This window comes from Bufo gargarizans, unplaced genomic scaffold (assembly GCF_014858855.1).
Source record: "Bufo gargarizans isolate SCDJY-AF-19 unplaced genomic scaffold, ASM1485885v1 original_scaffold_1642_pilon, whole genome shotgun sequence".
Classification (NCBI taxonomy): Eukaryota; Metazoa; Chordata; class Amphibia; order Anura; family Bufonidae; genus Bufo; species Bufo gargarizans.
In genome coordinates, this window is record NW_025334451.1 from 1 (window position 1) to 27929 (window position 27929).

Here is a 27929-nt window from a genome sequence, read left to right on the forward strand (position 1 = left end):
CAATCATTCAAAGCAACACTAGTTTCCTAGAAAAAAACAATAACCACAGACTTTCATGAGCTTTATTTAACTTACCTGGAAACTAGGTTCAAGCTTAATATATATGCTGGTTTTCTTGTCCCATACCAGAACCAGTCCATTGAGGGCCTCAATCACCATGTAGATACCCATCTGGCGCACTTTATATGGTATATATGTTCCTAAATTCCGTTGTACAACCTCAAATTTATCTTCAGCAAGTATTAGTTCATAGTTCTGCACAAAGAGAATGTAAATCACATTTCATAGCAGTTGTGTGTTGTTGTAATAATGTGCACATTACTTTCAGATAATATTGTGTGCCATTTTTAAAACTCACCCCGAGGAAAACTTTGATGGATTTAGAACAAGCAGTTCCTGTGGTACCGCATGGGATGTTCTCCGTTATAACACGGAAAGTTCCATTACTGGAGTTACCAGTGCAGTAATCCTAGGTTTCAAAAAAATCAAAAATCAGTGGTCGTAGTTGCCAATAGTACTAAACTTTCAAAGACAGTCCTGACAAATTCAGGCTGTCCTGGGAAAAATATATACATAGATTAAGGACTTAAAGTGTGCTACTTACCTGAGCCAGGGTATATTCACAATCTCCATTAAAAACATATGATTTACTGTCAAAGGTAAGATAGTGACCATCTCCATATACAGCGCAGGTGCCCATACAAATATCACCACTGCATTCCCATGCTCTGTTTTTGCACGTGCTGATGGCAAAATCAATCAATAGTTAAGAAGTTATCCAGACACCGTGACCCTCAAGTGTATGTATTGTGTTTTTCACTCACCAAGTGTTACAAGAGACCTTGATATTTTCTCCTGGCATGTAGGCTTTGTTGTTGTGTATACATGGACATTGGCTCTCTGTCACACATCCCCCCTTTCCATCAGCTATCAGTCCATCTTGGCACACGCAGCCAGAGACACACTGTGCACTGTACTGTAATATAAAAACCAAAAACAATTTAAGAAGAGAATTGGAACGTAAGTCTAAGCATTGGGCGAGATTGGAAGGGATGTGTGATAACAAATATGTTTCCTCTCCTGTGAAAAAGACTGATGGATACATGGAGGGCTCTGAATTTTCATACTAAGTTTTTCTCTTATTATAACAGCTCACAACAGACTTTCTCTAGACTGGATATAGTTTTCTAAACTTAGCCTTTTTTCAACAATTAGTCAAATAAAATATGAACTTAGAGGAGTGTCAGATCACAGTCCCATGCCTGTATTAAAGCCTGAACAAGGGGGAAGAATGATTAGCAGAGTTAGAATAATTAATTAAATGGAGTCAGTATGTTAATAATTCTACTAATATACAGTATGAAGAATGTGAACAAGCCCAAAAAAATATATAAGGATTTTCTTATTGATAAGGCTCCACATTGTCTTTTTTTCTTCTCTGGTCCAGAATACTTTGGGAGACTCTTGGGCAAAAAAAAAAAAAGAACTCTTAAAAGTGATGGTCAAAATAGTAATAAAAAGAGGATAATAAAGGGGAGGGGAATTTTATGCATATTATTTACATCTGTGACATTTAGAGAAGGAGCAGAGAGAGGTTAATGCTTAATGCCCCTATTACTTTCTCTGGGGTAAGTCAGGCCCTTTATGAAATAGCTGAAAACTCCTCAATGGGTTCTGATGGCTTTCCATATGAAATATATTGGGGGTATGGCTATCTTCTTTTAATGCAACTATTTCAAGTTAATAATCGAGGTCTGGCCTCAGGATTCTTACCATCTACAATGAAGATTGGAACGAATCCTCCCTCTCCACATTTTTTTGCACTTGGGCTCTGTCCTGCCATCTATGTGGTTTTGAAGGGTTTATAGTATTTTGTATGACAATATTTTTTTACTGATGATATCTGTATGTATCTTGACTTGTCTATTTTGACATATTGTAATAGTGAGGCAAATGTAATAGAATAAATAAAAAATAGCATATTTGCCTAAACAAGTGTATTACAAAACATACTCTTCACTGTCTCTACACATAAATAAAATGAAATGACACACTTTAAGGAACTGATAAAACCATTCACAGACTGCTACATTCACAAATGGTATGTATGTGAGCTTTCATAAGGACTACTTACGCAGTTCATGTCAAGGGTTTGGCAACTCTTCTGGCACTCAGATCCCTTTGTGCCTGCAGGTTTCTTAGTACAGTCAAAATACACCATGGGGGCAACACAGGCTATGGAGTAAAGGATTCAATAAAATGTGCTTAACGTTATCAGTATTAGTATATTAGAGCATGAACACCCCTATACACATGTGTTGTCAACAGAGGGAACGGAGTAAACTGTTGCGAGACCTCGGAAGAGAACAAAGGATAGGGCATGCTCATCATTCTTTCCCTAACATCTCCTGTTGTTGAGTCCTGCTGAAAACAGTAGGATCAGTCAATGTTTCTCTCATATATATATATATATATATATATATATATATGATCACCATAACTATTAGATCAGTGGGGATCCCCACTATTCATGAGAATGGGACATAAATCCATTGTGATAACTTTGGTGCATCTAGTCAGCTCTAAGCTGCCTAAATATAAAGTCGTATTAATACATCTGTCAAGGTTTGCTAAAAGTTTGTTTTTAAGAACAGCAAACAAGCTAATGATACAATGCATGCATGGATACAATTTACCCTCACCTCAAAAACCTAGGTATTTACCATCTTTCAATTTCCTTACAGACTTTTTGGGGGAACATATTTGCAAATGACAACCCATCTCTGTTACTTAAATGTTATGTTTACTAAAAATGCTAGAAGTTTGTAGATCTCATGCTGGCTTTAGACTTCTTACCTTTCTGTGAGGTTGTCTGTCCAATACAGTCTAGTTTTCCATTTGTGCATGTGCTAGTAAAATAAGAATACAAGTTTTATATTAGTAGCTGATAAGAAAAGCCTCCCAATAGAGCAAGCAAAGGGAGTCTTCATTCACTGTCATCATTGACAGGTTCAGTAGTTATTTTCTTACCACATAGCTCCATTGTCATGAACCACCTCTCCTGGTGGCACTGCAGAACCCTTGTAGTAGCAAGGACAAGCAGACTGGAGCACACAGGCACCCTTATCATCCAGGTAGGTTCCATTCTGGCAAACACAGCCATCAACCGGGACAAAGGAGATGTCACAAGTAATGTCACGCTCGCTGAGTGAGCGACAAGTAGGTTGGCATGTGTTGACGACATAGCTGTAGGATAAGGTCTTGGGACATGTAGTTGTGTACAGTTCTATGGATGAAAAAGAAAAACTTGAAAAATGAAATATATCTGTGCTATTTAGTTAATCTGTAGAAAGTGGAGTTTATTTCTCTCCTTTTCTGTTCATACGTTTAAACTTGTAAAACAATACCATGTCAATGTCATTTACCAAATTTGCCTCTCCTATAACTGAAATTGGTATAAAACAATGTTTCATTAAAAATAAACTTACGGCAGACGTTGTTTCTCCATCCCTTCAGGTAAATTCCTGCTTTGGCACAAGCATGTACATAGGAGGACAGAGCGGCACACATGCACTCCTCACTCTTGGCACAGTTGCATGAGTCAAACATGCAGTTCTGTAGAACAGATGCAATATTAGAGATTTATACTGTGGAATTAAACCGATCGATTTAAGAAAACAAAAATCACATTAACTGGAGAACAAACAGAACACTTGCATGGTGAGCTCCTTTTCATTTTTTTAGTTGCAGATCTGTCAAGTCCTGGACTCGTCTTCTGCTATCCAAGATGGCCTCAGCACTTCTCAGACTGCCTGATGCATATTGTGTTTTTGGCCCAATACACTTCCTGCTGCCCTTGAATCGGCCAGCACTGCTCATGTGAGCATTTGCGGCAAATCTATGAGAAGGGCCGGACAAGTAGGAAGCGTCTTGGGCTACTAAATGCACAGTGTGCATCAGGCAGTTTGAGAAGTGGTCCAACCATCTTGGATGCTAGAAGAGGAATACAGAAATTGACAGATAGGCAGCTAAAAAGATATAAAGGAGGGCAATGTTAGGTGCTTCTCAGTGCATTCTAATTAGCTGCTCTCTACCATGGTAAAGAGTTGACGTTTCTGAATCCACCCTACCAGCCAACTAACACCGTTTTTGGAAATGAGTTTCCTAAACCAGAAAACCCCTTTTAAAGTACAGTAAATCAAATTGCATACCGACTTGAAGGTGGCTGGATTAACTGTTGCCTGGCATTCTGCAAAAGGTCCATTAGGATCGCTTAACATTGAGCACCAGTGCGTAGCGTATTGCTCTGGAAGAAATAAGTATTTGATATTAATGGAAATGTTGATTTGTAGCCAGCATCAAACAGATCTAAAAATTATCCTACTGATTGAAGGGTTGAGGAATTACTTGACTAATTCCTTGCTTTTTTGCCTGCTTGGCTGTTTAATAGCTAATATATAGTTTGACCTACCATTTTCAATGCTGAGGGAGCATGGATTTTCAAAGCTTGAGACGACATTAGGACAGCTGGCCTGGGTCTTCCAAGTGTTGGCAAACGATGAGCCACTTCCTTCAATGACCCCACTCAGCACTTGGAAATCATCAGCTTGAATGCTGTTATAGTTGCCACAAAGACCTGTATTTAATCAAATGGTTATTTTATTTAATTGATGAGGAATGGAATGGATGTTTTTCTAGACAGTAGTTCATATAAAAGATTTTTATAACTGTTGCTTAAATTTTGTCCAAATCCCTTCCAATGTTAAGCAAAATCTATTCATTTTATCCAGTAGGTTTTAAGCATTAGTCACATCTAATAGTTGTCTAGTGACCTCTAGTGTCATTCCATCGAGACTGCTGCTAACGAAGCAGAATGTATATTTTTCATATTAACCCCTTCAGGTAAAACTAACCATTAGGATGACATTTTTATAGCTTTTAAAGTAAAGCATACTTCTTCACTCTTCAACTTTACAATTCTTGGGTTCCTCTTCAGAGATTCAAGATGGCCACATTGATTCATAGATTACCCGAGGCAAACTGTGCATCTGGAAGTCCAAGACACTTGCTTGGACTATGTGAGCAGTGGTGGCCAAACCAAGATAGGGCTGGACAAGCAGGAAGTGTCTTGACCTTTTGATGCATAGTATGCATTATGTGGTCTGGAGTAGCAGTGCAACCATCTTCGATAGAAGAAGAGAAATCCAGAAAAGATCTGAACGATCTGCAGCTGGAAAGGAGCTCACCGGTCAAATGCTCGGTTCATTCCCCAGTTCATGTGGATTATTTTTCTTTAATCGGAAGGTGTTCAAAACAGGACTTGCATAAAAAAAACTGGTGTAGAAGTTTGATACATTGCCCCTATGAGTTATTCTTTCCCAGCCAAGAGGTTTGCAGCTTGTATGATTATGCAAGCAGACAAAGCTATCAATCACTCTTTCTTGATGGGAAAAGCATGACTCATCATGAGTTTTCTCTATGAGACCTGGCTGCATTTATGCAGTTTTTTATATGAAAAAATGTAATCACATCACAAAATTCTACAGTGTGTATCTCCAAGCTCAGTGCCCCTTCCCTTTTTCCTATGGTGACTTCATAGTCCTGGAGACTTCAAGTATACAGTTAAGAAGATGGGGTGACAGATCAAGTGACTGGGTTTATCAATATAGTATATGTATGTTAATAGAATATTCCTGTCTTTTCCTATTATGACTTGAAAACATATAACTGCCATCCTTTAAACTAGTGTTGAGTGCGAAAATTCTAATCGGGAATTTTTATCGCAAATATATTACATTGCTGATTTTCACAATCAAGTAAATAATGACTGGAGATCATGAATTCTCGAATTTTCTAATTTATGGCAAATATTCGGCCAAAAATTCACGAAATATTGCGAATTTGAATATTGCCTATGCCGCTCATCACTACTTTAAACATATAGTGGTTTTCATCTTGGTATTTTTTTGCACCGCCATTACTTACCACACACTTGACTTTTGTAGGATGGGTCAAGACTGATGTACAGCTGCATAGTGGGTATAAGTTGGATCTGGAGTTGAATTCCAATCTTAGTTTGCACAATGATGTAAAATGTTGATGGTTTGAAAATGGTAACACTGGCTGTGGAGCAAGAACATACATATGTGTAAAAATCTACAGCTTATCACCTTATTACAAGATACACACATATAAACTTTAACAGAAAAGACCCTAGATGGTGGGCAATTTGTCAAAATAACTATCTTGCTCCTCCTATGTCCCGGAACATACGCAGACCGGAAAACTGGGTCTGGCAATGCGGCAATTTCCAGAAGACTTGGTACTGGATCCAGCATTAATACAACTCTATGGAAATTAATGCCGGATCCGGCAAGTGCAGTATCGTTCCGGGATTTTGGCCGGAATAAATACCGCAGCAAGTGGCGGAACGGATCCTGATGCATACTGAACGGATTGCTTTCCATTCAGAATGCATTAGGACAAAACGTATGCATTTTTTTCTGGTATCAAGACCCTTTACAGAATTTCAATACCGGAAAAGAATAACGATAGTGTGAAAGTACCCTTAAATAGGGGAATATTTATATTTGGACAAGTGCATTGCAGTGAGCATGCAGTATCTTAATTTTAATTGCTGCTAGAATATGCAACTTACCTGATGAGACGGGTAATTGAGTGTATATCGAATTCACATAGACACTGCCACATGATTTAACGTAAATGAACTGTCAAACAGAAAAAATACATAATAAAAAAATGAATAGATGGCCATGTCAACTATAGATACAATAACCACATCAGCCTATGTAACTTACATCTTTTCCATCAGCAAGACTAATGGTTACACTCTTCAAGCATGTCTCAGTACTGGTCAGACCACATGTAAGAATTTCTGCCAGCACACTGAAAGTGTTCTTGTTACATGTCTAAAATGAGAGTGTCAAAGAATGATTAGGACATGTAAAATATGCTTAGTTCTCAAATATAGTAACGGAGGCAAAATATTGCCTGAAACTGAGCAAATGGGCTTCATAATCATAAAACTTTTTGAAATTCATTGAAATGCTCTAGTTTATAGTAAATTACTTTTCAAAAAGTTAAGGTTAAAAATACATAATCATCATCTTTCACCTAGACTTGCACAACATCCCTCTCTGTGGCTTCTCATCTAGCATTCAAGCCTCTATATTAGCTATCCTTATTTCTGTTGTCCAGTTAATCCACCTCTCCTCTCCTTTCTCCTCTGCTTCTTCCCCCTGCCAGTCCCTTTATCCAATGAATTCAGTTCAAAATATTAAAAACGACATACAAAGCCATCCACGGCTTGTCTCCTTCATACATTTCTGACCCAATCGCCCTCTGCCTCTTCACATGTAATCTCTGATTGTCCCAAGACCTCCTTCTTTACTGGCCTCTTGTCTGTTCTTCAAACAGCCGTCTCCAAGATATCTTTGGTGCATACCCCATTCAGTGGAACTCACCTTCCCAGCACATTAAAATTTCCCACATTCCACCATCCAAACTTTCAAAACCAACCTGAATATCCACCTTTTCAGCAAAACCTACAACCTACAATAACCCCATCTGCCATTACACACTACAAGAAAATTTAGACTAGCACATTCATATTCATAGTCACAGGTGCATATCCATCAAACATGGTTGAAGAAAAAAATGGCTGCACAACATTTTACATACAAACAATAGAGCTGAGAAATGGGGATTCTAAATAAAAGTAGTATTATACCTACTATAAATGGAAAAATAGAAGCTCTTTGCGCACATTTTTGATCAAATGCATGTCGGGCCCATCTACCAATCTGCCATTACACAACCATCACCTACTGTATCCTCTCTCTTTCCTGTCTAGATAGCAAGGCCTCACGGACAAGGTCCTCTCTTATCAATGCCTTGCTAAGATTACAGTTTTGTTGCATATTGCTACTGAAGGCACGCAGTAAATTTAAGGTGATACATGCTGCCATAACTACTTCTAGGGATACCATACTGGTAGAGGCTAGCAGCAGAATCCTAGGGATGTCGGGGGCCACAGATCCCTTTAAACGGATGCACAGTTTAAACCACATCATCTTCTTTGTTAGAAATGTAACCTACCTTAGAAATAACATAGGAGCAGTCGCCATTGATTGTGTAAAGGGTGCTATCAAAAGATGTGATATGAGATCCTCCTTCAATAGAACAAGATGCAGGGCAGCTGTTTTCTGTACATTTCCATTTTCCTTCATTACAAGTGCTAGAAAAAAGTGACAACAAGTTTGTGTAAGTTTTTTGTAACATTTGCCCTATTGCCTTTTTTGGGGGGACCACATGGTTTCGCAAATATTTTACAAAATTGAAATTTTAGCAATTTCTTAATAAATGCCTTTTACATGCATCGCTGAAACAAAGAGATTCATTTATTATGGCTTTTCTCCCAGGCCCATCATCATAATACAGACCTCATTACTGTATGTGCAGTTTTGAGTGGAGAGAGGTGAGGAACTGTTGTGATAGATGTAGCCAAATGTTAATAGAATGCAGACATCAAAAATGTTTTAAGACTCTGTCTGAGCGCTGTGTCTGCGCTAAGGGAAGCAGAAGAAGCCAGAAAGAAGCTCTATTTACAAATGGATAGCTCATGGCTGTGTGACAAACAGATGTTTTAAATGGGTTTTATATGGAATGCTGCTCTCCACTTTCTGGTCCTGGGCTTGGCACACATGATATGGCTTGGACTGCTCATCCCATCACTGACCACAGTTGTGGCCCATCTCTACCAGTAACTGGATAAGCAGTAGGCCAAGCCATTTCTTGTCTGTCGTGCCTGTGACCAGAAACTGGAAAGTAGCAGGGACTGAAGTAGACGTGGAATTGCACCACAACTTCAGTCCCATTCAAGTGAATGTGGCTGAGCTGCAATACCAAGCACTGCCACTATACAATGTACAGCACTGTGTTTGGTAAACTATGAAGAGACTGCAGAGCTGACAGGAGCCCTGGTGGCTGCAGCAGCTTTTTCAAACAGTTGATCGTCTGTAAGTTGGACCCCCCACCAATCTGGTATTTAGTGGTATATATCCTGAAGATAAGCCATCAAAATAAAATTCCTGAAAAAAAAATCCCTTAGAAGCCTCTTTTAACTAGTCAGCTGATTAAAATGACTGGTGGAAGGAGCTTCTGCAAACTGATCACACTACCTGAGGGCCCACACCACAGTTCATCTGGGTTCTAAATAGAGATCTAATAATACAGCCCAGATTAGATCTTCAGAGGTGGTTGGCAGCTGCCATGAGGCTCTGTACAGAAGCGGCATACAAGCTTCGGCGAACACTACTAGTAGACTTCACCCAGGAAACATTTAGCCCTAGAGTGTGTGGACAAAAAATGGCTGCTCCTTTTCCTGAAACCCATGTGTGTCCTTGTGTCTTCCTTTACTCATCTATTACAGGTGAAACTCGGAAAATTTGAATATCGTGCAAAAGTCCATTGATTTCAGTAATGCAAATTAAAAGGAATTGCATTAATGCAGCTTAAAATTAGAATTTTGTGAAAAGGTTCAATATTCTAGGCTCAAAGTGTCACACTCGAGTCAGCTAATTAATCCATATCCCCTGAGCAAAGGGGACCTCAAAATGAAGACTTTGGGGTTTCATAAGCTGTAAGCCATAATCATCCAAATTATGACAAATAAAGGCTTGAAATATCTCGATTTGCATGTAATGAGTCTATCTCATATGTTAGTTTTTTACCTTTTAAGTTGCATTACTGAAATAAATGAACTTTGCATAATATTCTAATTTTTCGAGTTTCCCCTGTACATGTCCTGGCCTCATAGAAGTCCTGCTCTTCTCTCTGTACTTTTTCCATTCTAAAATAATGCCTTCTGATGGAAATGGCTCAAATGGATGCCAAATGTGTATAACTGATGCATAGGATGCATTTTTTAAAAGGATACTGCTTTTTTTCTGTTCTTCTGACAGATCAGAATAACTAAAACAGAGATGTGAACTCTCCCTAGCTAAGCTAGAACCAGCCATGTACCACACATGGATCCAGAGATATCCATTTCATTGCTCCAGTTGCTCTGCTAGATTCTCAAAATACTTTGTATCAGGAAATGTTTGTACCGACAGGTGCAATAACAATATGACTGATTCATTTTGAGACAATATGATGGCAAAGAGCATTTACCAAGATTGACATTGAACTGAATATCCAGTGCCTGATGTATAGATCTGTCCATTGTAAGTACACGAACACTGCTGCTTGGGAATACAGCCGGTGTTATTGATGTCATCGAAAACGGTTCCTTAAAAGAGAAATAGAAACAACTTAATACAGAGAAGAATTAGTCAATATACTGTACTGTAGTAATAGGGTTTGATTATCTGGATGGTGCTTCAGCATGGCGCCTTGAAAATCAATAAGTATATATGGTTCAAAGGGGTTTTCTAGCACCTTATTTAGTCACAACTTGCCTGTGGAAAAAATAATTCTAATATACTAACAGTCTCAAAGTGCCTGGATTTTACACTACATTTTACAAGATTCTGGTCACATAATTCTCTTCTTCTGAAAACCTGCTTCTGCTGATATCATGTCCTTTACCAGTTTTTTTCCAGTATGATCAATGGAGTGGGACATCACATTCTTATTGATGGGACCAGAACTAGCCCTTTTACTTTTGCATGCACAAACCTCTAAATCCACCTTGTCAGCAAAAGTGATGTCCCTATCCATCAAGACTGGATTCCTGATAAAGTAACCTTGACGGAAGCAGAATTTCGGAAGAGGAGCGTCACATGAAGGGATTCTCAAGTGGCCAATCCATGCAACCTCAAGATGATAAGTATATTAGAATTTTTTTTCCACAGGCAATATATGACTATTTAAGGTAGGTTTGTGGGGCCCACTGGTTCCTTGAATACCAATTTCAGCAGATAGATATGATAGATGATTGATAAATACCACAATTAAATCAGATCTGGCAGCATAGTACACAGAAAGGTCCACTCTCCTATTAGCACGAAATAAAATGTGCCCTTATGTACAGTATTCATGAAATAACTGCATCTCCACTAAATTCTTATCTCTTCCCCAGTGACTGATAGGTGGCTATGTATGCCTGCAGAGGCCAAGGAAGCACAAAAGAAAAGAACTGATTCTACACTATTTCTGAAGATCACAGGAGCATTATGCCTTTCTGTAAGTATGATTTCCCCCTCCTTATCTATTCTATGGAGCTGACAACAAACATAGTAGGAAGTAAGGGCGCCCCCTGCTTGTGAGAGAACTGCATCTAGCTATGCAGTCGAAAATATTAGGAAGCCCAAAAAAGACCTGTTCTATCACAGTTATAATTGTATAGATATGCACAGCCATTATTCAAACTTGTTTTGAAAACTCATAAATGCTTTAAGGAATCTTTTTCTGATAAATATTCAGCAGTTACATGAATATCTTTTTATCACTGCCTTTATTAATAGTTTTTTCTTAAGACATACCTGCAGGGCAAAAGCATCCATCAATACAGTGGTTGTCACAGACTGATGAGCGGTCAGGGTTGGAACAAGTGTTGGGGCATGGATTTCCACATTCCTTGTATTCAAGATTGAAGTTACATTGAAGAGCTGTAATTGAAAAACATGGTCTCTAAAAGATAAGTCCTACAGAAAACCACAGCTCATGTATTTGTATAGCTATCATACAGCTATTTTTGTTGTGTGCAAGTAGCTGCTAGATCACGAATCAAATCATTTGCATATAAAATATTAAGGCATCTGCAAATTTAGCACACAAGCCATTGCTTTAGAACCACAAGACAAATCTTCTTGATATGAAATAGAAAAATGAAGGGAGCACAGCACGCCTAGTTTGGTAAGCAATCGGTGTATGTCTCCGGGGGGGTGGCAAGTTCCCTCACAGGGATCAAATGATCAAAAAACTTAGAATAAAATTGGATGGAGACAGCACATCCTCAAGTGAAAATGTATTCCAGATGCAACATTTCAGATGTTAGAGCCTTTTTCAAGTCTCTAACAGCCGAAACGTTGCATCTGGAATAAATCTTCACTTGAGGATTTGTTGTTTCCATCCGATTATTTTCTACTTGATAAAAAATAGTGATTCAGAATTATTTGTCCTGCATGTTAATTATACTTTGTATTTAGCTTATGGTCTTCTCCATCAATATTCAGAAGGTAATGTGGGTGAACTCACGGCACAGCTTGGGAGTTCTCCAGTTCTTGGGTTGCCCTCCAGCGTGAGCACACTGCCGGGAATATTCAGTAAAGGTGTTACAAAGGCAGAAGCCAGTTTCTTTTTGTGCACACCGGCACAAATCTTGTACGCAAACATCAATGTATAATGTAGGGTCCACTAGACGGTTGCAGGATGAAAATGCAGAGCTGGTCAAGATCACTTCACAAAGTCTCCTCTGCAAGAAAAATAATAATAGCAAAGCAAACAATGGTCATTAGTGATAATCTATATCTTCCTATGTCTATGGGATGCAAAATGTGTTGTAATATTGCACATGCATAGTATCATTATAGGGTAAGGGTCCTTTTACATAACCAATTTCAGCCTGGAATGAGCACTGATTGACAATATAAGGGTCCATTCACACTTTAATAGAAAATGCCTATAGGACATGCTCTATTTTTTGGCGGAGCCGCGGACCGGAAGTTCGGGGCCGCGGAACGGAAGTGCGGATGCATCTTTTACGGCCTTGTTGAAAATAAATGGGTCCACACCCGTTCCGCATAATTGATACGGACGTCTGAATGGAGCCTAACAACTGAACAATTTTTTTTTTTACAGATGGCCAATGCAAACTGTATAGGAGATGAATGATCATTAGTATTAGTATAGTTTGCCTATGGTTGGTAGCCCATCCTTTCTTTTCATGGGGATATGTGCTGCCGACAGAAATTATATGTAGGTCTGCATAATATATCAGCCAAAAAACAAGCTGCCATGTTGGCAAAGGCCAATTATCTGGAGCATTCTTAATGGCTAATGTAAAAGGGCCTTAAGGAATTTTTGGTAAAATACAGATGGATAGTGGTGCAGCAATCAATGTCTATGACCTGTCATGTCTGACCAGCTGGTGTTTTTTGGTGATCTAGAACTTACAGAATCAGTGCAGTTGTTTTGAGGCTGGATGGTTAGGTCCTGACACATTTCTGTAGGTCCATTTAATTTCTGCATGTTTCCATATTGAATCGGGGTCAGTTTAGCATCTAGGTAGAAAAAGAGAAAATTTAATAAGTCTAGTACATGATCAAAATCTTGTATAACTCTTCCAGTACCATTATAAAGGTGTCTTACTGTTTGAAATAAACTCATTGTAAACGGGAATGCCATTGAAGTCCCCACATAGACCACAAGTCTTGTTGTTAAATTTGTTGTCAAGCTCCAACTAATAAAAGAAGAGAAATGAGTGAAACGTAAGGCATCATCCCAAAATAGTGTGTGCTAATGGATGAAATGACTGAAACGAAGAATATTCAACACAACATGGGGCATTTATGAAACTGTTGTGAGGAAATCAGAGAGCACTACATCTAATTTTAGCAATGATTTCTCAAAGGCCTTTAAAACAATGAACTTAATTATTAGCTGTGGGCAACTACTCCAAAGCTCCCCTTAACTAGCCTTTATAAATCTTATGGCAGCTTATAGCTAATATCTCTTTCTACTCAAAAATCCTTCAAAATGCAAATTGTCTATCTTGTACACATGTGTCATAATAAGTTTGGATGTCTAAGTCCCATGGTGTTAAGGATCCTCATTGTACAAATCCATAATACAGCGCCCATTGTCTTCTAGGTTCCCATCCTGAACCTATGCTTTTACCATAGACATACTAATGCCAGAGGTATTTTCAGCTAAATACTATATATTTCTTCTATAGGAGAACATGGTGCCTCAAGGAGGAGCCATAGGGCTGTTAATGGAGTTCTTGCTGGGTTGCAATTGTCACCTACAATATAATGGTCAATGTGTACTGCTTTACAACGTGCATGGACACAGTAGCTTGTGACTATGCAAAGTGAGGGGGTTTAGTTTCATAATGAAGAGACACAGTGGTGTATGGAGGCTTATTTTCTGCTAATTAACTCATACTAGTCAAACCAGAGCTAACCATCTGTAGACAGCACTGTTCTACTCTGCACTATGAACCATGAAACAGTGCTGTCTACAGACACTGTATGTCTCTGGTTTGCCTTGTATGAGTTTATTTGCATGATTTTGGAAGTCATGGCCATCCAGGCATTTCTTCAACAGCAGTCACTGCAGGGGAAATGTAATATTAAATGGCAACCATTTAGTTTAATGGCCATTCATATAATATAAGGAGTCAAGTTTGCCAGAGAATGAATCACTCCTCTGGAGCAACTCTCCATTCTGACTCCAAGAGAGGCTCCCAAGAGATGAAACCGCTCTGATAAAAAGCCCTACTAGAGAATATGGATAGATGTTGTCTTCATAAGACAAGTTTAAGTGCACAAGCAATCTATTGTAGCAATTTCCACATGAAATTACCAAAATTGCATCATCCTCATTCCACATGAATCCAAGACCAAGTTTGGAAGAGACTTTGATGTAGATACCACTTCTATCTATCTGGACTCCTGAGAAACCGTAAGGTAGATCCACCCTAGCAATGAAAATACATACAAACAGTGTTGAGTCAAAAAACTATTATTTCATCAAAATAAAATAAAGTGTGGAGCGTTGATTGAAATATTATGAAAATAATTCACTTACTTTTGACCATTAAATAAAACATTTTCACTGGAAAGTTCAATTGAAATCCCCTCAATCTTGATAGCTATGCGGCTGATGGTGGACATACCATTTGCAACTGAACGTCTGATCTGGATGTTAAACTCTTCAAAATTGCTCTTGCAGTTGGAAGCAAACACATAGTTACAAGTACCAGGATAGTAGAAGATGTCTCCATCAAAGGTCTTGAAGTAAGAGTTGCCCCAAGTGCTACAGACTTGACTATTGTGAGCAGATACAACACCTGTGAAACAAGACAATCATGTTCATAGACATCTTATAGGTCAAATAGTCAATTTTGCTCAACATTTTGTTTATTATATAATTTAAAAAACATACTTCTCAGAACTGGAGTTGTTGTTGGAGCAATGAAGGTTAGTTTTGAAGATTGCTCACTACCTGAATGAGGTAAGAAAAAATATCTATAAGGTCAAAGGTAATAACGAAGTAAATCTAATGCAGAGTTCCTTCTTAACTGGTGCAACATATAATGACTTCAAGTGTGGTTTTGCTAAGATGAAGCATATTTCTCAATATTGTACTGTATTGAAATTCCTTTTAAAGGGAGATCATCAGTGGCATCCTTTCAAAGGAAACCCAACAGGATCTCTGGTTACAAACAACTATCTTTACTGCAGTATTTAGGAGAAAACTTAGTTTAGAAATTAGCCAGTTATGGGGAGAAGAGTCACAGGTGCCACTTCATGCATTTTAGTTGGCTCATTCAGCAGGTCTCTTGCTATTAGTGTATAGTGGAGACCTATCAATCGAGCTGATTTGGGTGTGGAGAAGCCAATGGGGAGTTCCTTATGACTTTTCTCCCCATTTCTGGCTCATTTCATTTAAGAGCAATTTGTCAAGGGTGGCAGCACTACCCTGTATAACAATTTGTGTGGTGCCCTTCCAAGTAGTCCCACTGTCCAGACCCAATAACAGTCCATGGCATAAAAGTTAAGGCAAAACAAACTGTAAATACTGCAGTGCAAAACCATTATCGAAGCTCCAAAATACGTAAAAATCTGTCGATGTGTCGGCCACATGCCCTTTCTCAAGCCATGCAGGTCTGTTTGGGGATATCTGCCACCCAAATATCTCTAGGATGTATCTGGGAAACACATAATAATAATAATCTAATTCTTATATCTTTATTTTTAATCTATAGGTATGGTACAATTTGGCAAATTTTACAAATGACTCGATGAAACTACTAAAACACCCTATGTAATCTCCCGTATTAAATGGTTCCGTCACTGTATACAGTCTAACATGTAGAAACTACATCTCCAGGCATTCAGCCTTTTCTGGCTCATTGTAAGAGTGGTGGTTACATGATGTAGCATAGGTTTAATCACTTACTCTTATCATAGCTATCCCTCTGATCGTAGTACCATGTGTTGGATTCCTTACTGGAAGCCTTCTGTTTGGAATTATCATTTCTCTGCTCTTGGAAGCCAACGGACAGATTTTCTGTGCTGTGTCCCTCATCTGTGCGAAAAGCATCTTATCAGGATACTTGGCAATGTGTTACATGAAAATTACACATTTGCTAATATACTTCCCATAAAAATGATGTTGAGTATTACATGGCAACATAACAAACATGCAGACGGATTTCTACTTTTTACTGTAGAAAATTGCAACGAAGGCAAAATAAAATTGCTTCCTCAGCTCTATTCTTATATAGTTTTTGCTTTGGGACAGAGCGATACATGAGAAGGATATAGGCTTTCACTGGTATACATTGGCAATAAGGTAACATTTACTTTACCCAATATAAGCCAATTGGACAAATTGGATAAATGTTCAGCCACTGGTAGACCGGTAGTTATTAAACTATGGGTACCAAAAGTTCTCCACCTGAATAAGCAGTATAGCGTGTGCACTGCTGATCTATTGAAACTATATGGGAGATATGGAAACAGCCATGTGCAAAATGGTATGTGATGAATGGGTTTGGTGGGAAAAAGCTGCTTTCCAGGTTAGGAGTGAGGTCTAATTTGTTTCAAATGTGTGCCACGTTTGTAGAGTACATGCAAAAAAAAAAAGTGCCAACTGGCAACACTTAAGACCAGTTCCACAATTTAGAATGTTTTCTATACATTTTTCAAAGGGCAGTTCAATATATTCATATAGGTCCGCATGACACTCTTATGAATTTAGCACATCTTTGCCGGCTAAAAAAACATTCTATAAATGTGGCCCGGGGTATCACGACAGCCCCCATACACATTAAATTACTGTATGCTGAACTTGCCGATTTCGTGAGGACAGTCAGATTATCTACTGTCAGCTCTCTCCTGGCATCATCGAATGATCCAATGAGTTGAATTTCAAGACCCACATCTTTTGATCTGCCAGGAGATATGCTGTTGCCAAAGGTGTCTGCCAGTGACTTTCTCCTTTCTTGCTATTATGTATAGAGGGGGTTGGGTGGACAGCTACTGAGGGTGTATTGTCACCTTAAGAAGTGAGTCAATTGCTAGTTGAATTTTTGACACCTCCTAGTCCACCAGTGCTGCTCACGGATGATCATATAAAACTGGAGAATTGGAATAATTAAAGGGGCATGTGTGTATGTTAAAGGATAAAATGTCCCAAAAATTAGACCAAAGACATTTTTGAATTTAGTATTTTGAAAACAGGCACTAAAAAAAGCTACGGTTTGTTAAAGTCTCCATTTGAGAGAATTTATCAATTTGAGAGAATTTATCAATATCGTATTCTAGACATTCTCATAAAACCCTTCAATGCTCTATGATAGTATTAATATATCTGCCTCCTTGGCTCTGTCTTAATATTTTAATGGTTGTATAAACCAATATTACACACCAGAGAAATCCTCATCCAGGTCAATGTTCTGAAAATTCTGGTTATATTTAATGTACCGTTCATCTGTTAGGAAAGAACACAATATGTTATTAAGATATAACAGACATATCATATTATAGTACATGATGTTATGGTAGTATTTTAATTCAGACACATAAAGGTATGAGATGGCAGCACACAGATGCAAACTGTGGGTCTGTAATACTAAACCATGGGAACCCCATGTTCTGTCATATAGGACCCTTAGGCTGACAAACACATCAGTTTAAAAGGTTATCCCATGATTCATGTAAAAATGAATATCAGACATTGCATAGTACATGACAACTCTTTCTAAATCTCTTACTAACAAAGCTAGAACCAGCCCTGGACCTCACGTGGATCCAGAAATCTCCCTATTCACTTTTCCTATTGCTCTAATACATTTATTTCAAGCTTGCAGCTCAGGTTATGTCCTTTCTTAGAGGGTGTCATAGCTACTAACAGCTGGTGGAACTGAGCCTGTGCGACCACCTCAGCGATGTTAATAACGTGGACAGAGAAATAAAGAGAAAAAACAAATAGCGGGTCACACTATACAGACACATTTTATTGAATAACTCAGTGGCTATGATAAGTTTTTATTTACATGCAATTACATAAGTAATAAGATCCAAACGCTGCTTTGAAAAAATGTACAATTTATTTTTAATGGAACAATTCCTTTAATTTTGGATCTGTAGTCAGACCATTAAATGGGCTTTCTGAGACTTTTATACTAATGACCTATGGTCTGTATAGGTCCTCAGTTTCTAATTGGTGGAGGTCCGAGACCTGAGACCCCGCCGATCAGATGTTTGAGAAGGCAACGGGGCTCGCAGTAGCCAAATATATTCATACCAAAAGAGTGTCCCTTCGGTAACAGTTGGCATAGTATATGTCTGTATTCTTTTTTCAGTTCTATGGAATAGCTTAGTCTACTTTGCTATTCACTACTGAGACAAACAGTAAATAATATATATTATGCAACATATATTTTTTTGTGTCATATGTCAGAGTCATCTATTGGAGGCATATGTCAGGCAATACTCCCAATCTACAGATGTACAGATGTAAAAGCTGCCAAACAGTCCGCACACTATACAATCAGCGTATCGTTATATACATAACATAGCCATTCTAATACAAAGTGAGTGTGCTGTGTAAATCATCCTCTTCACCCTTTGTAAATTCTCTATGTACAGTAAGGATTATAATCTCACCAGAGGCCTGTTGGTAGACAGCACTGTTTTGGTTCAGTTCATTGGAATCCTGTGAAGCAGAGCCTTTCGCCTTTGAAGACTTTTGCTTTAAGGCTGGTGAAAATAAATAAAAATATAATTTATAACAGTTTTAATAAGCCATGACAATCTATTCAGCGGGGGTGGGGGTGGGGGGGTCCGAGAATACCTAAATTCTGCTGTTTTAGAGTACCTACAGTACCGAAACTCAGTGCCGGAGCTACACAACTCTATCCATTGTGTAGCTGACGAAGCCCTAAGTTTGGAGAACCATATACTTATCTTGGTCAGTTGGACATGGTTATGCAGTTGTTGCTGAGGAGCTGTACTGTACCACACAATATCAGGTTATTGACTTTACATGGTCAGTTCTATGTTTCAAATTTTGGCACTATTTTGTCCGTATATTATGTTTTTCAGTGTAACCTATAGTCACTAGTAGAAGAGGTCATCAATATTAAAATCATTTAGTAAAGGCATAGTAGTGGACTTTTGTAAATCCACAGTTGAATGGGGACTCTTTTGTCAGTGTGACCACCCTATAGGTAAGTAGGCAGCGTAACTAGTGGGTGCAGGTTCAGAAATAATTGTCTGATACTGTCACCTCCAGAAAAATATCTGAACATCAATCATTGGTTCAATAACAAAAATTGAACACTGGCTTCAATGACCTTCTGCTAGCTGTAAGTAATTGGCTGGATGTTTTTGAGCAACGTGGCATCGTATTGGTCCGTGGCCATGTTTATTTATACAACTGAATATGGGTTTTATTGCAATGTACAGATGTAGCAGTTGCTAATAGTCCGCACGCTATGCAATCGGCATACCACTATTTACATAGCAAAGCCATTCTAATACAGAGTGAATGTGCTGTGTAAATCTTCCTCTTCACCCCTCTGTCACTTCTCTATCCAAGGATTCTAATACTGGGAGATTGCTTTAAGTCGGACCTTGCGCTCCTGTAATTCGCCCACTGGCTCCTGGTATTGCCCACATGGCCCAGGTAGGTTTAGCATTAGGTCCCGAGCTACTTGAGAAACCTTGGCGCGGTGCTCGGGCTCAGACATGTCCTCCAAGCAGGTTATGTTGGCTAATTCTCAATTTTATACCAGTATGAGGGTTAGTAAGACCGCAGAGTGCACCTGTCTTTGTTTTAGTTATATTATTTTTACTGTTTATCACATCCACACATTTGCTATCCTGTGTAGGATGTCCATTGTGGCACTTGTGGTCCGCTGCAGGCACCCTCCATTGTATGTATTTTTGCTGGGGATTGCCATTAGCAGCGGACCACAAGTGCAGGATCTGCCCCCCCCCCCCCCGGTATAGATGGACCACTGCATATGGGGTTGAGCACTTCATGTTTTTCATTACCACGCCAATTTGTAGTAAGGATTATAATCTCACCAGAGGCCTGTTGGTAGACAGCACCATTGCCGTTCAGTTCATTGGAATCCTGTGAAGCAGAGCCTTTCGCCATTGAAGACTTTTGCTTTGAGGCTGGTGAAAATAAATTAAAATATAATTTATAACAGTTTTGATAAGCCATGAAGAACACCAATATTAAGCTGTTTTAGAGAACCTACAGTACCGAAACTCAGTGCCGGAGCTACACAACTCTATCCATTGTGTAGCTGACAAAGCCCTAAGTTTGGAGAAAACCATATACTTATCTTAGTTAGTTGGACATGGTTATGCAGTTGTTGCTGAGGAGCTGTACTGTACCAGACAATATCAGGTTAGTGACTGAACATGGTCAGTTCTATGCTTCCAATTTTGGCACTATTTTGTCCGTATAATATGTTTTTTAGTGTAACTTATAGTCACTGGTAGAATAGGTCAACAATATTGAAATCATTTAGTGGACTTGTGTAAATCCACAGTTGAATGGGGACTCTTGTCGGTGTGGCCACCCTATAGGTAAGTAGGCAGCATAAACAGTGGGTGCAGGTTCAGAAAACATTGTCTGATACTGTCACCTCCAGAAAAATATCTGAACAAATACATCCTACATAAATCAGATCTATACATATAACTGCAAATTCATACTTTTTTTTTAAATAATACCACCTACACACATCTAGCGATCCCACCTCAGACACATGTATATACAACTAACAGATTAGGCAAATTGGGAAAAGGGATTAAAATATTCTACTCCCAACTATCAGAACTTTACTTAGAATCTCACACCTCACATATAAAAAAGTGGGAGAGAGATTTAAATATAAAAATTTCTCTGTCCCAATGGAAAAAATCTTTCACGACTTCAATTTGCAGCTCATCCTGCACTGAACACCATGAAGCCTACTCTAAACTAATATATAGATGGTACTACACACCATACAGACTATCCAAGATCTATGAGAATACATCCAGTATGTGCTGGAGAGGATGCAACCAGACAGGCACTCTCCCCCACATATTCTGGGAATGCTCACCCATATCTAACTTCTGGCAAGAAATCAACAACCTAATCCTAAATGTCATAGGAGTGAAACTCCCTTTCAGACCAGAAATATTTCTTTTAAGATTAAATTTAGACAATCTATCTCCCTCTCAAAAAACTGTACTCTGTCATATACTTACAGCTTCCCTCCAGAGTATCGCACAACACTGGAAATCCACACTCACCCCTCCCATTTCACAGATAATCAGGAAAGTAAATATTAACTGCAGATTCGAAGAAATGATAGCAAACAGTAATAATACATCTGCCAAATACTATAAAACTTGGGCGCCATGGAGGTCTACAGTCTACGCCACTCTACTAGATCCATAAGATCAACCGAACTAAAACTCCAACTTTTATTAATATGGGTGGAACTATATAACCCTGTTCTTTTATTTTTTTTATTTTTTCGCTGTCATACTGTATTTTCCTCTTGGGAATTTTATCATCCCTCATTCATAGCAATTCATTGTCTCATGCTGTAAAGACAAACATATAGTTTCTTCCATCTGCAATGTTTAGCAGGTGGAACTGCATTTTATTGTCCTCTATTATCATTTATTGATACTAAACCAATAAAAACTATTGAAACAGAAAAATATCTGAACATCAATCACTGGTTCAATAACCAAAATTGAACACTGGCTTCAATGACCTTCTGCTAGCTGTAAGAAATTGGCTAGATGTTTTTGAGCAACGTGGGATTGTATTGGTCCTTGGCTATGTTTATTTCTACAACTGAATATGGGTTTTATTGCAATGTTCAGATGTACCAGTTGCTGATAGTCCGCACGCTATACAATCGGCATACCACTATTTACATAGCAAAGCCATTCTAATACAGAGTAAATGTGTAAATCTTCCGCTACACTCTTCTGTCACTTTTCTATGCAAGGATTATAATCTCACCAGAGGCCTGTTGGTAGACAGCACCATTGCCGTTCAGTTCATTGGATTCCTGTGAAGCAGAGCCTTTCGCCATCGAAGACTTTTGCTTTGAGGCTGGTGAAAATAAATTAAAATATAATTTATAACAGTTTTGATAAGCCATGAAAATCTGATCAGCGGGGTGTGGGGGGGGGGGGGGTCAGAGAATATCTATATTAAGCTGTTTTAGAGAACCTACAGTACTGAAACTCAGTGCCGGAGCTACACAACTCTATCCACTGTGTAGCTGACAAAGCCCTAAGTTTGGAGAACCATATACTTATCTTGGTCAGTTGGACATGGTTATGCAGTCGTTGCTGAGGAGCTGTACTGTACCACACAATATCAGGTTATTGACTTTACATGGTCAGTTCTATTTTTCAAATTTTGACACTATTTTGTCTGTACATTATGTTTTTCAGTGTAACTTATAGTCACTGGTAGAATAGGTCTAGGTCTAGAATAACCAGTGGGTGCAGGTTCAGAAATAATTGTCTGATACTGTCACCTCCAGAAAAATATCTGAACATCAATCACTGGTTCATTAACCAAAAATGAACACTGGCTTCAATGACCTTCTGCTAGCTGTAAGTAATTGTCTGGATGTTTTTGAGCAACGTGGCATCGTATTGGTCCGTGGCCATGTTTATTTCTACAACTGAATATGGGTTTTATTGCAATGTACAGATGTAGCAGTTGCTAATAGTCCGCACGCTATACAATCGGCATACCACTATTTACATAGCAAAACCATTCTAATGCAGAGTAAATGTGCTGTGTAAACCTTCCTCTTCACCCTTCTGTCACTTTTCTATGCAAGGAATATAATCTCACCAGAGGCCTGTTGATAGACAGCACCATTGCCATTCAGTTCATTGGATTCCTGTGAAGCAGAGCCTTTCGCCATTGAAGACTTTTGCTTTGAGGCTATTGAAAATAAATGAAATATAATTTGCAAGAAGTTTTTGACAAATCCACACACTAGTAAATAACATCTTCACTTCTACATCTTTTTAGAGAATTGCATCAAACACGGCTTAAAGACAGAAATAATGCAGTGATAATGCAGAAATGACAGGTCCAAACATTACTTTTGAAAAATGTAAATTATACACTGCTTCATAAAATTCTCTATATTGCACTGTATACATCATTAAAATATAATAATAAATGTGCTATCTCTAGGTACAAAATCAGGGAGTGAAATCAGGTCTGGACAAATCCTGGCAGGAAATATGCCTAGAACGCATTTTTCTATTGGTATTTATTAACAACTACATCCCTGGTAAGGAACCCCAATATACTGACAAGTGGTGACAATCAAACCCTATGACGCCTACACTAACTCCACCATGCCAATGAATTAATATGCAGACAAGTGTTGAGGAAATGTTCTCTACCCCACAATATGGTTATTGAATTTACATGGTCAGTGATATGTTTCCATACTTAGGGACTATTGTATCCGTACATTACTTTTTTCTGTGTACCTTACAGTGATATGTTGAGTAACTCGAACAATTTCCTTTCTGTCTGATGCAAGTCTTTCAGAGAACCAGCTAAACTGTACCATGCATATATTGACTTAAGGCTGAGAACTTCATGGCTGTCACCAGCTTTTGTAAACTGGAACTGAGTAGAACGGCAAGTGGAAGGGAATAATTGATGACGTCGCAACGATGTCTGTGGTTTAAATGGGAAATTTATAGAGTTTCTTACGCACATTGGGTAGAAGTATATTATTGGCTCACCTGATTTCATTTGTGCTTGACCATCTGTTTGATCCGAAGAATCTGATCCTGTGTAATTATAAAAAAAAATCATTGGTATTGATCCATAAAGGGTTCATGTATTTGCTGTTGTGGCAGCAATGGGGTTCACCTCTTGGATACTTGACATTACTTTTCACATGTTAACATTTACTTTACTGCATAGAACAAACTGGTTACATTGTAGAAATGTATGTTGAATTGCTAGAAACACTGTACAATATTTTTTATATAGAACTGGTGCTGGCATTGAGGATATGTGACCATATGGGTTGAAATACTTTGATAAATGTACATTCATTGTCTTAAAATCTGGTTACACGAGACTTCGATGAATAACTTCGTCATTAGATTTTTAAACTTGAAAACCATTTAAAAACAAGAATCCGAAGTCAGTTTCAGTATCGGCTGGTAACTCAGTACCAAAGCTGACTTGGCATCCAAGTTTTTAAAAGGTTTTCAAGTTCAAAGCTCAAATATCAAAGTTATTCCCTAAAGTTCCGCGACACTTCGGTGATAACGAATTTCCTTCGCCGGAGCCCATACATTTTAATGTGATACGGAGATGAATCTTCGTACAGCAACAAAGTTTTGAGCAAAACGGCTTCGGATCACTGAAGTCTCACGAGACGTTGATGAATAACTTCGACATTCAATTTTTTACTTGAAAACCATTTTTAACAGGTTTCCTACGTCAGCTTTGGTACTGGCTAGTACCTTGGTACTAAAGCCAACTTTGGATACAAGTTTTGAAATAGTTTTCAAGTTTATCGGACACCATCAAGAGCACAGGGTTTGGTGCACCATAGTTTCCAGTTATGTTTTCATTTTCTAAAACCAGTTTAAAATTTTGTGGTAAATGCATCAGGGTTTTCCTGGATGTTTATATTGATGGCCTAGCCACAGGATAGGCCATCAATTTCTGATCAGCGGGGGTACCTAAGTGAGTTTGCAGTGTCTACTTGGTGGATGTGCGGCGAAAGCTCTCGGTAGCTACGCCAAACATATTAATAGGGTCCCATTCACCCTTTCAGCATCAGTTGGGATGGTATATGTTGATATACTTTTTTCAGTTTGCTATGCTTTCAATGCAGAGATAGACAGCAAAAATGTGTACTACGCAGCATATATTGTTTTAATATATTGGGGGCTTATGGGAAATTTATGCAACTATATGCCTAGACAGCGGCCTATATTAGAGAGGCATCCACTGGAGGTATATGTCAGGGAATACCCCGTACCTCCAATGTATGGATGTATTGCTATTTACGTAGCACAGCTAGTCTAATTCAAAGTGAATGAGCGTTGCACCATGTAAATCTTCCTCTTCACCCTTTTTTAAATTCTCCATATAAGGGATTATAATCTCACCAGAGGCCTGTTGGTAGACAGCACTGTTTACGTTCAGTTCATTGGATTCCTGTGAAGCAGAGTCTTTTGCCATTGCAGCCATTTCCTGGAATGCTGGTGAAAATAAATTAAATATTGTTTTTAACAATTTTGGCACTAGTAAATAAGATTTTCTTTTCTATACAGTTGTTTTATACTATATTGACCATGCAAAAATTGCAGCGCCAGCCATTACTACCGAAACATCCTAATTATCAGCTGCTTCATAAAATTCAATTTGTTACACTGTATCCATCTCTAAAGTAATGTTAAAACAAAAATGCTATTCGTATAAAATCAAATTTTAAAGGGGTTTTCTGAGACTTTTATACTGATGACTAGGGATGAGCGAATCAACTTCGGATGAAACACCCGAAGTCGATTTACATAAAACTTAATTCTAAAACTGAACGGAGCAGGAGCTCCGTTTAGTACTAGAATGCATTGGCTCCGATGAGCCAAAGTTATTGCTTTGCGAAGTCTCATGAGACTTAGCGTAATAACTTCATAAATTATTTGTACTGTAAAAAACCATTTTCCGAACTCAGTTTCAGTTCACTATTGATGACCTATCCTCTGGACCCCCTTAGACCCCCACTGATCAGCTGTTTCATAGACTCTTGCAGTAGCGCCATGGCCTTCTTTCAGCATGGAGGATATGTGACCATAAACCATATGGGTTGAAATATTCCGATAAATGTACATTTATTGTCTTAAAATCTGGTTACACGAGACTTTGATGAATAACTTCGGCATTAGATTTTTAAACTTGAACACCATTTAAAAACAAGAATCCGAAGTCAGTTTCAAGTATCGGCTGGTAACTCAGCACCAAAGCTGACTTGGGATCCAAGTTTTAAAATGGCTTTCAATTTCAAAACTCAAATATCAAAGTTATTCCCTAAAGTCCCGCGACACTTCGGTGATAATGAATTTCCCTCGCCAGAGCCCATACATTTGAATGTGATACGTAGATGAATCTCCGTACAGTATTCAAACGAAGTTTTGAGCAAAGCGACTTCGGATCACTGTAGTCTCACGAGACTTTAATGAATAACTTCGACATTCGATTATTAAACTTGAAAACCATTTTCAACAGGTTTCCTATGTCGGCTTTGGTACTGGCTAGTACCTTGGTATTGAAGCCAACTACGAATCCAAGTTTTGAAATAGTTTTCAAGTTCATCGGACTCCAAATTTCCATACAGCATTCAAACTAAGTTTTGAGCGAATTGACTTTGGCCATCAATATCTGATCAGCGGGGGTGCCTAAGTGAGTTTGAAGAGTCTACTTGGTGGATGTGCGGCGAAAGCTCTCGGTAGCTACACCAAACATATCGATAGCGTCCCATTCACTCTTTCAGCATCAGTTGTGATGGTATATATTGATATACTTTTTTCAGTTTGCTATGCTTTCAATGCAGAGATAGACAGCAAAAATGTATACTACACAGCATATATTGTTTTAATATATTGGGGGTTTATGGCAAATTTATGCAACTATTTGCCTAGACAGTGGCCTATATGAGAGAATCATCCACTGGAGGTATATGTCAGGGAATACCCCGTACCTCCAATGTATGGATGTATTGCTATTTATGTAGCACAGCTAGTCTAATTCAAAGTGAATGAGCGTTGCACCATGTAAATCTTCCTCTTCACCATTTTTTTAATTCTCCACATAAGGGATTATAATCTCACCAGAGGCCTGTTGGTAGACAGCACTGTTTAGGTTCAGTTTATTGGATCCCTGTGAAGCAGAGTCTTTTGCCATTGCAGCCATTTTCCGGGATGCTGGTGAAAATAAATTAAATATTTAACAATTTTGGCACTAGTAAATAAGATTTTTTTTCCTATACAGTTGTTTTATACTATATTGACAATGCAAAAATGTCATGGTCAGCCATTACTGCCGAAACATCCTAATTATCAGCTGCTTCATAAAATTCAATTTGTCACACTGTATCCATCTCTAAAGTAATATTAAAATAAATATGCTATTCGTATAAAATCAAATTTTAAAGGGGTTTTCTAAGACTTTTATACTGATTACTAGGAATAAACAAATTGACTTTGGATGAAACACCCGAAGTCGATTCACATAAAACTTCATTCTAATACTGTACGGAGCAGGAGCTCCGTTTAGTATTAGAATGCATTTGCTCTGATGAGCCGATTATTGCTTCGCGAAGTCTCACGAGACTTAGTGTAATAACTTCATAAATTCATTAATACTGTAAAAAAAACATTTTCAGAACTTAGGTTCGGTTCCCTATTGATGACCTGTCCTCTGAACCCCCGAGACCCCCACTGATCAGCTGTTTCATAGGCTCTTGCAGTAGCGCCATTGCCTTCTTTCAGCTCACAAAAAACAGTACTGTACATTGTATAGTGGCTGTGCTTGGTATTACTTGAATGGGGCTGAGCTGCTAATAGGCCACGTGCCTTCTCAAACAGCTGATCTGCAGGGGTCCTGTGGATAGGTCATCAGTATGAAAGTCTTGGAAA

The 27929-nt window shown here is 38.4% G+C and overlaps 1 protein-coding gene across 1 annotated transcript; it reads right to left on the reverse strand.

Moving 5' to 3' along the window:
• Nucleotides 1-75: 75 nt before the first annotated feature.
• LOC122923483 (mucin-5AC-like) lies at nt 76-27204 on the reverse strand (the record flags this gene model as incomplete). Its single annotated transcript, XM_044274302.1, has 31 exons — nt 27123-27204; nt 25404-25496; nt 24015-24062; nt 23098-23190; nt 22246-22338; nt 20292-20384; nt 18867-18959; nt 17626-17688; nt 16153-16281; nt 15136-15195; nt 14779-15040; nt 14554-14668; nt 13336-13426; nt 13141-13247; nt 12223-12439; nt 11508-11633; nt 10195-10312; nt 8119-8257; nt 6819-6929; nt 6655-6728; nt 5986-6119; nt 4472-4636; nt 4212-4306; nt 3489-3615; nt 3031-3286; nt 2857-2909; nt 2135-2235; nt 825-976; nt 605-743; nt 359-469; nt 76-255 (listed from the first exon to the last, which is right to left on the reverse strand). Coding segments are annotated over exons 1-31 (3720 nt in total), but the record flags the coding sequence as incomplete, so codon positions are not given.
• Between the last annotated feature and the right edge of the window lie 725 nt (nt 27205-27929).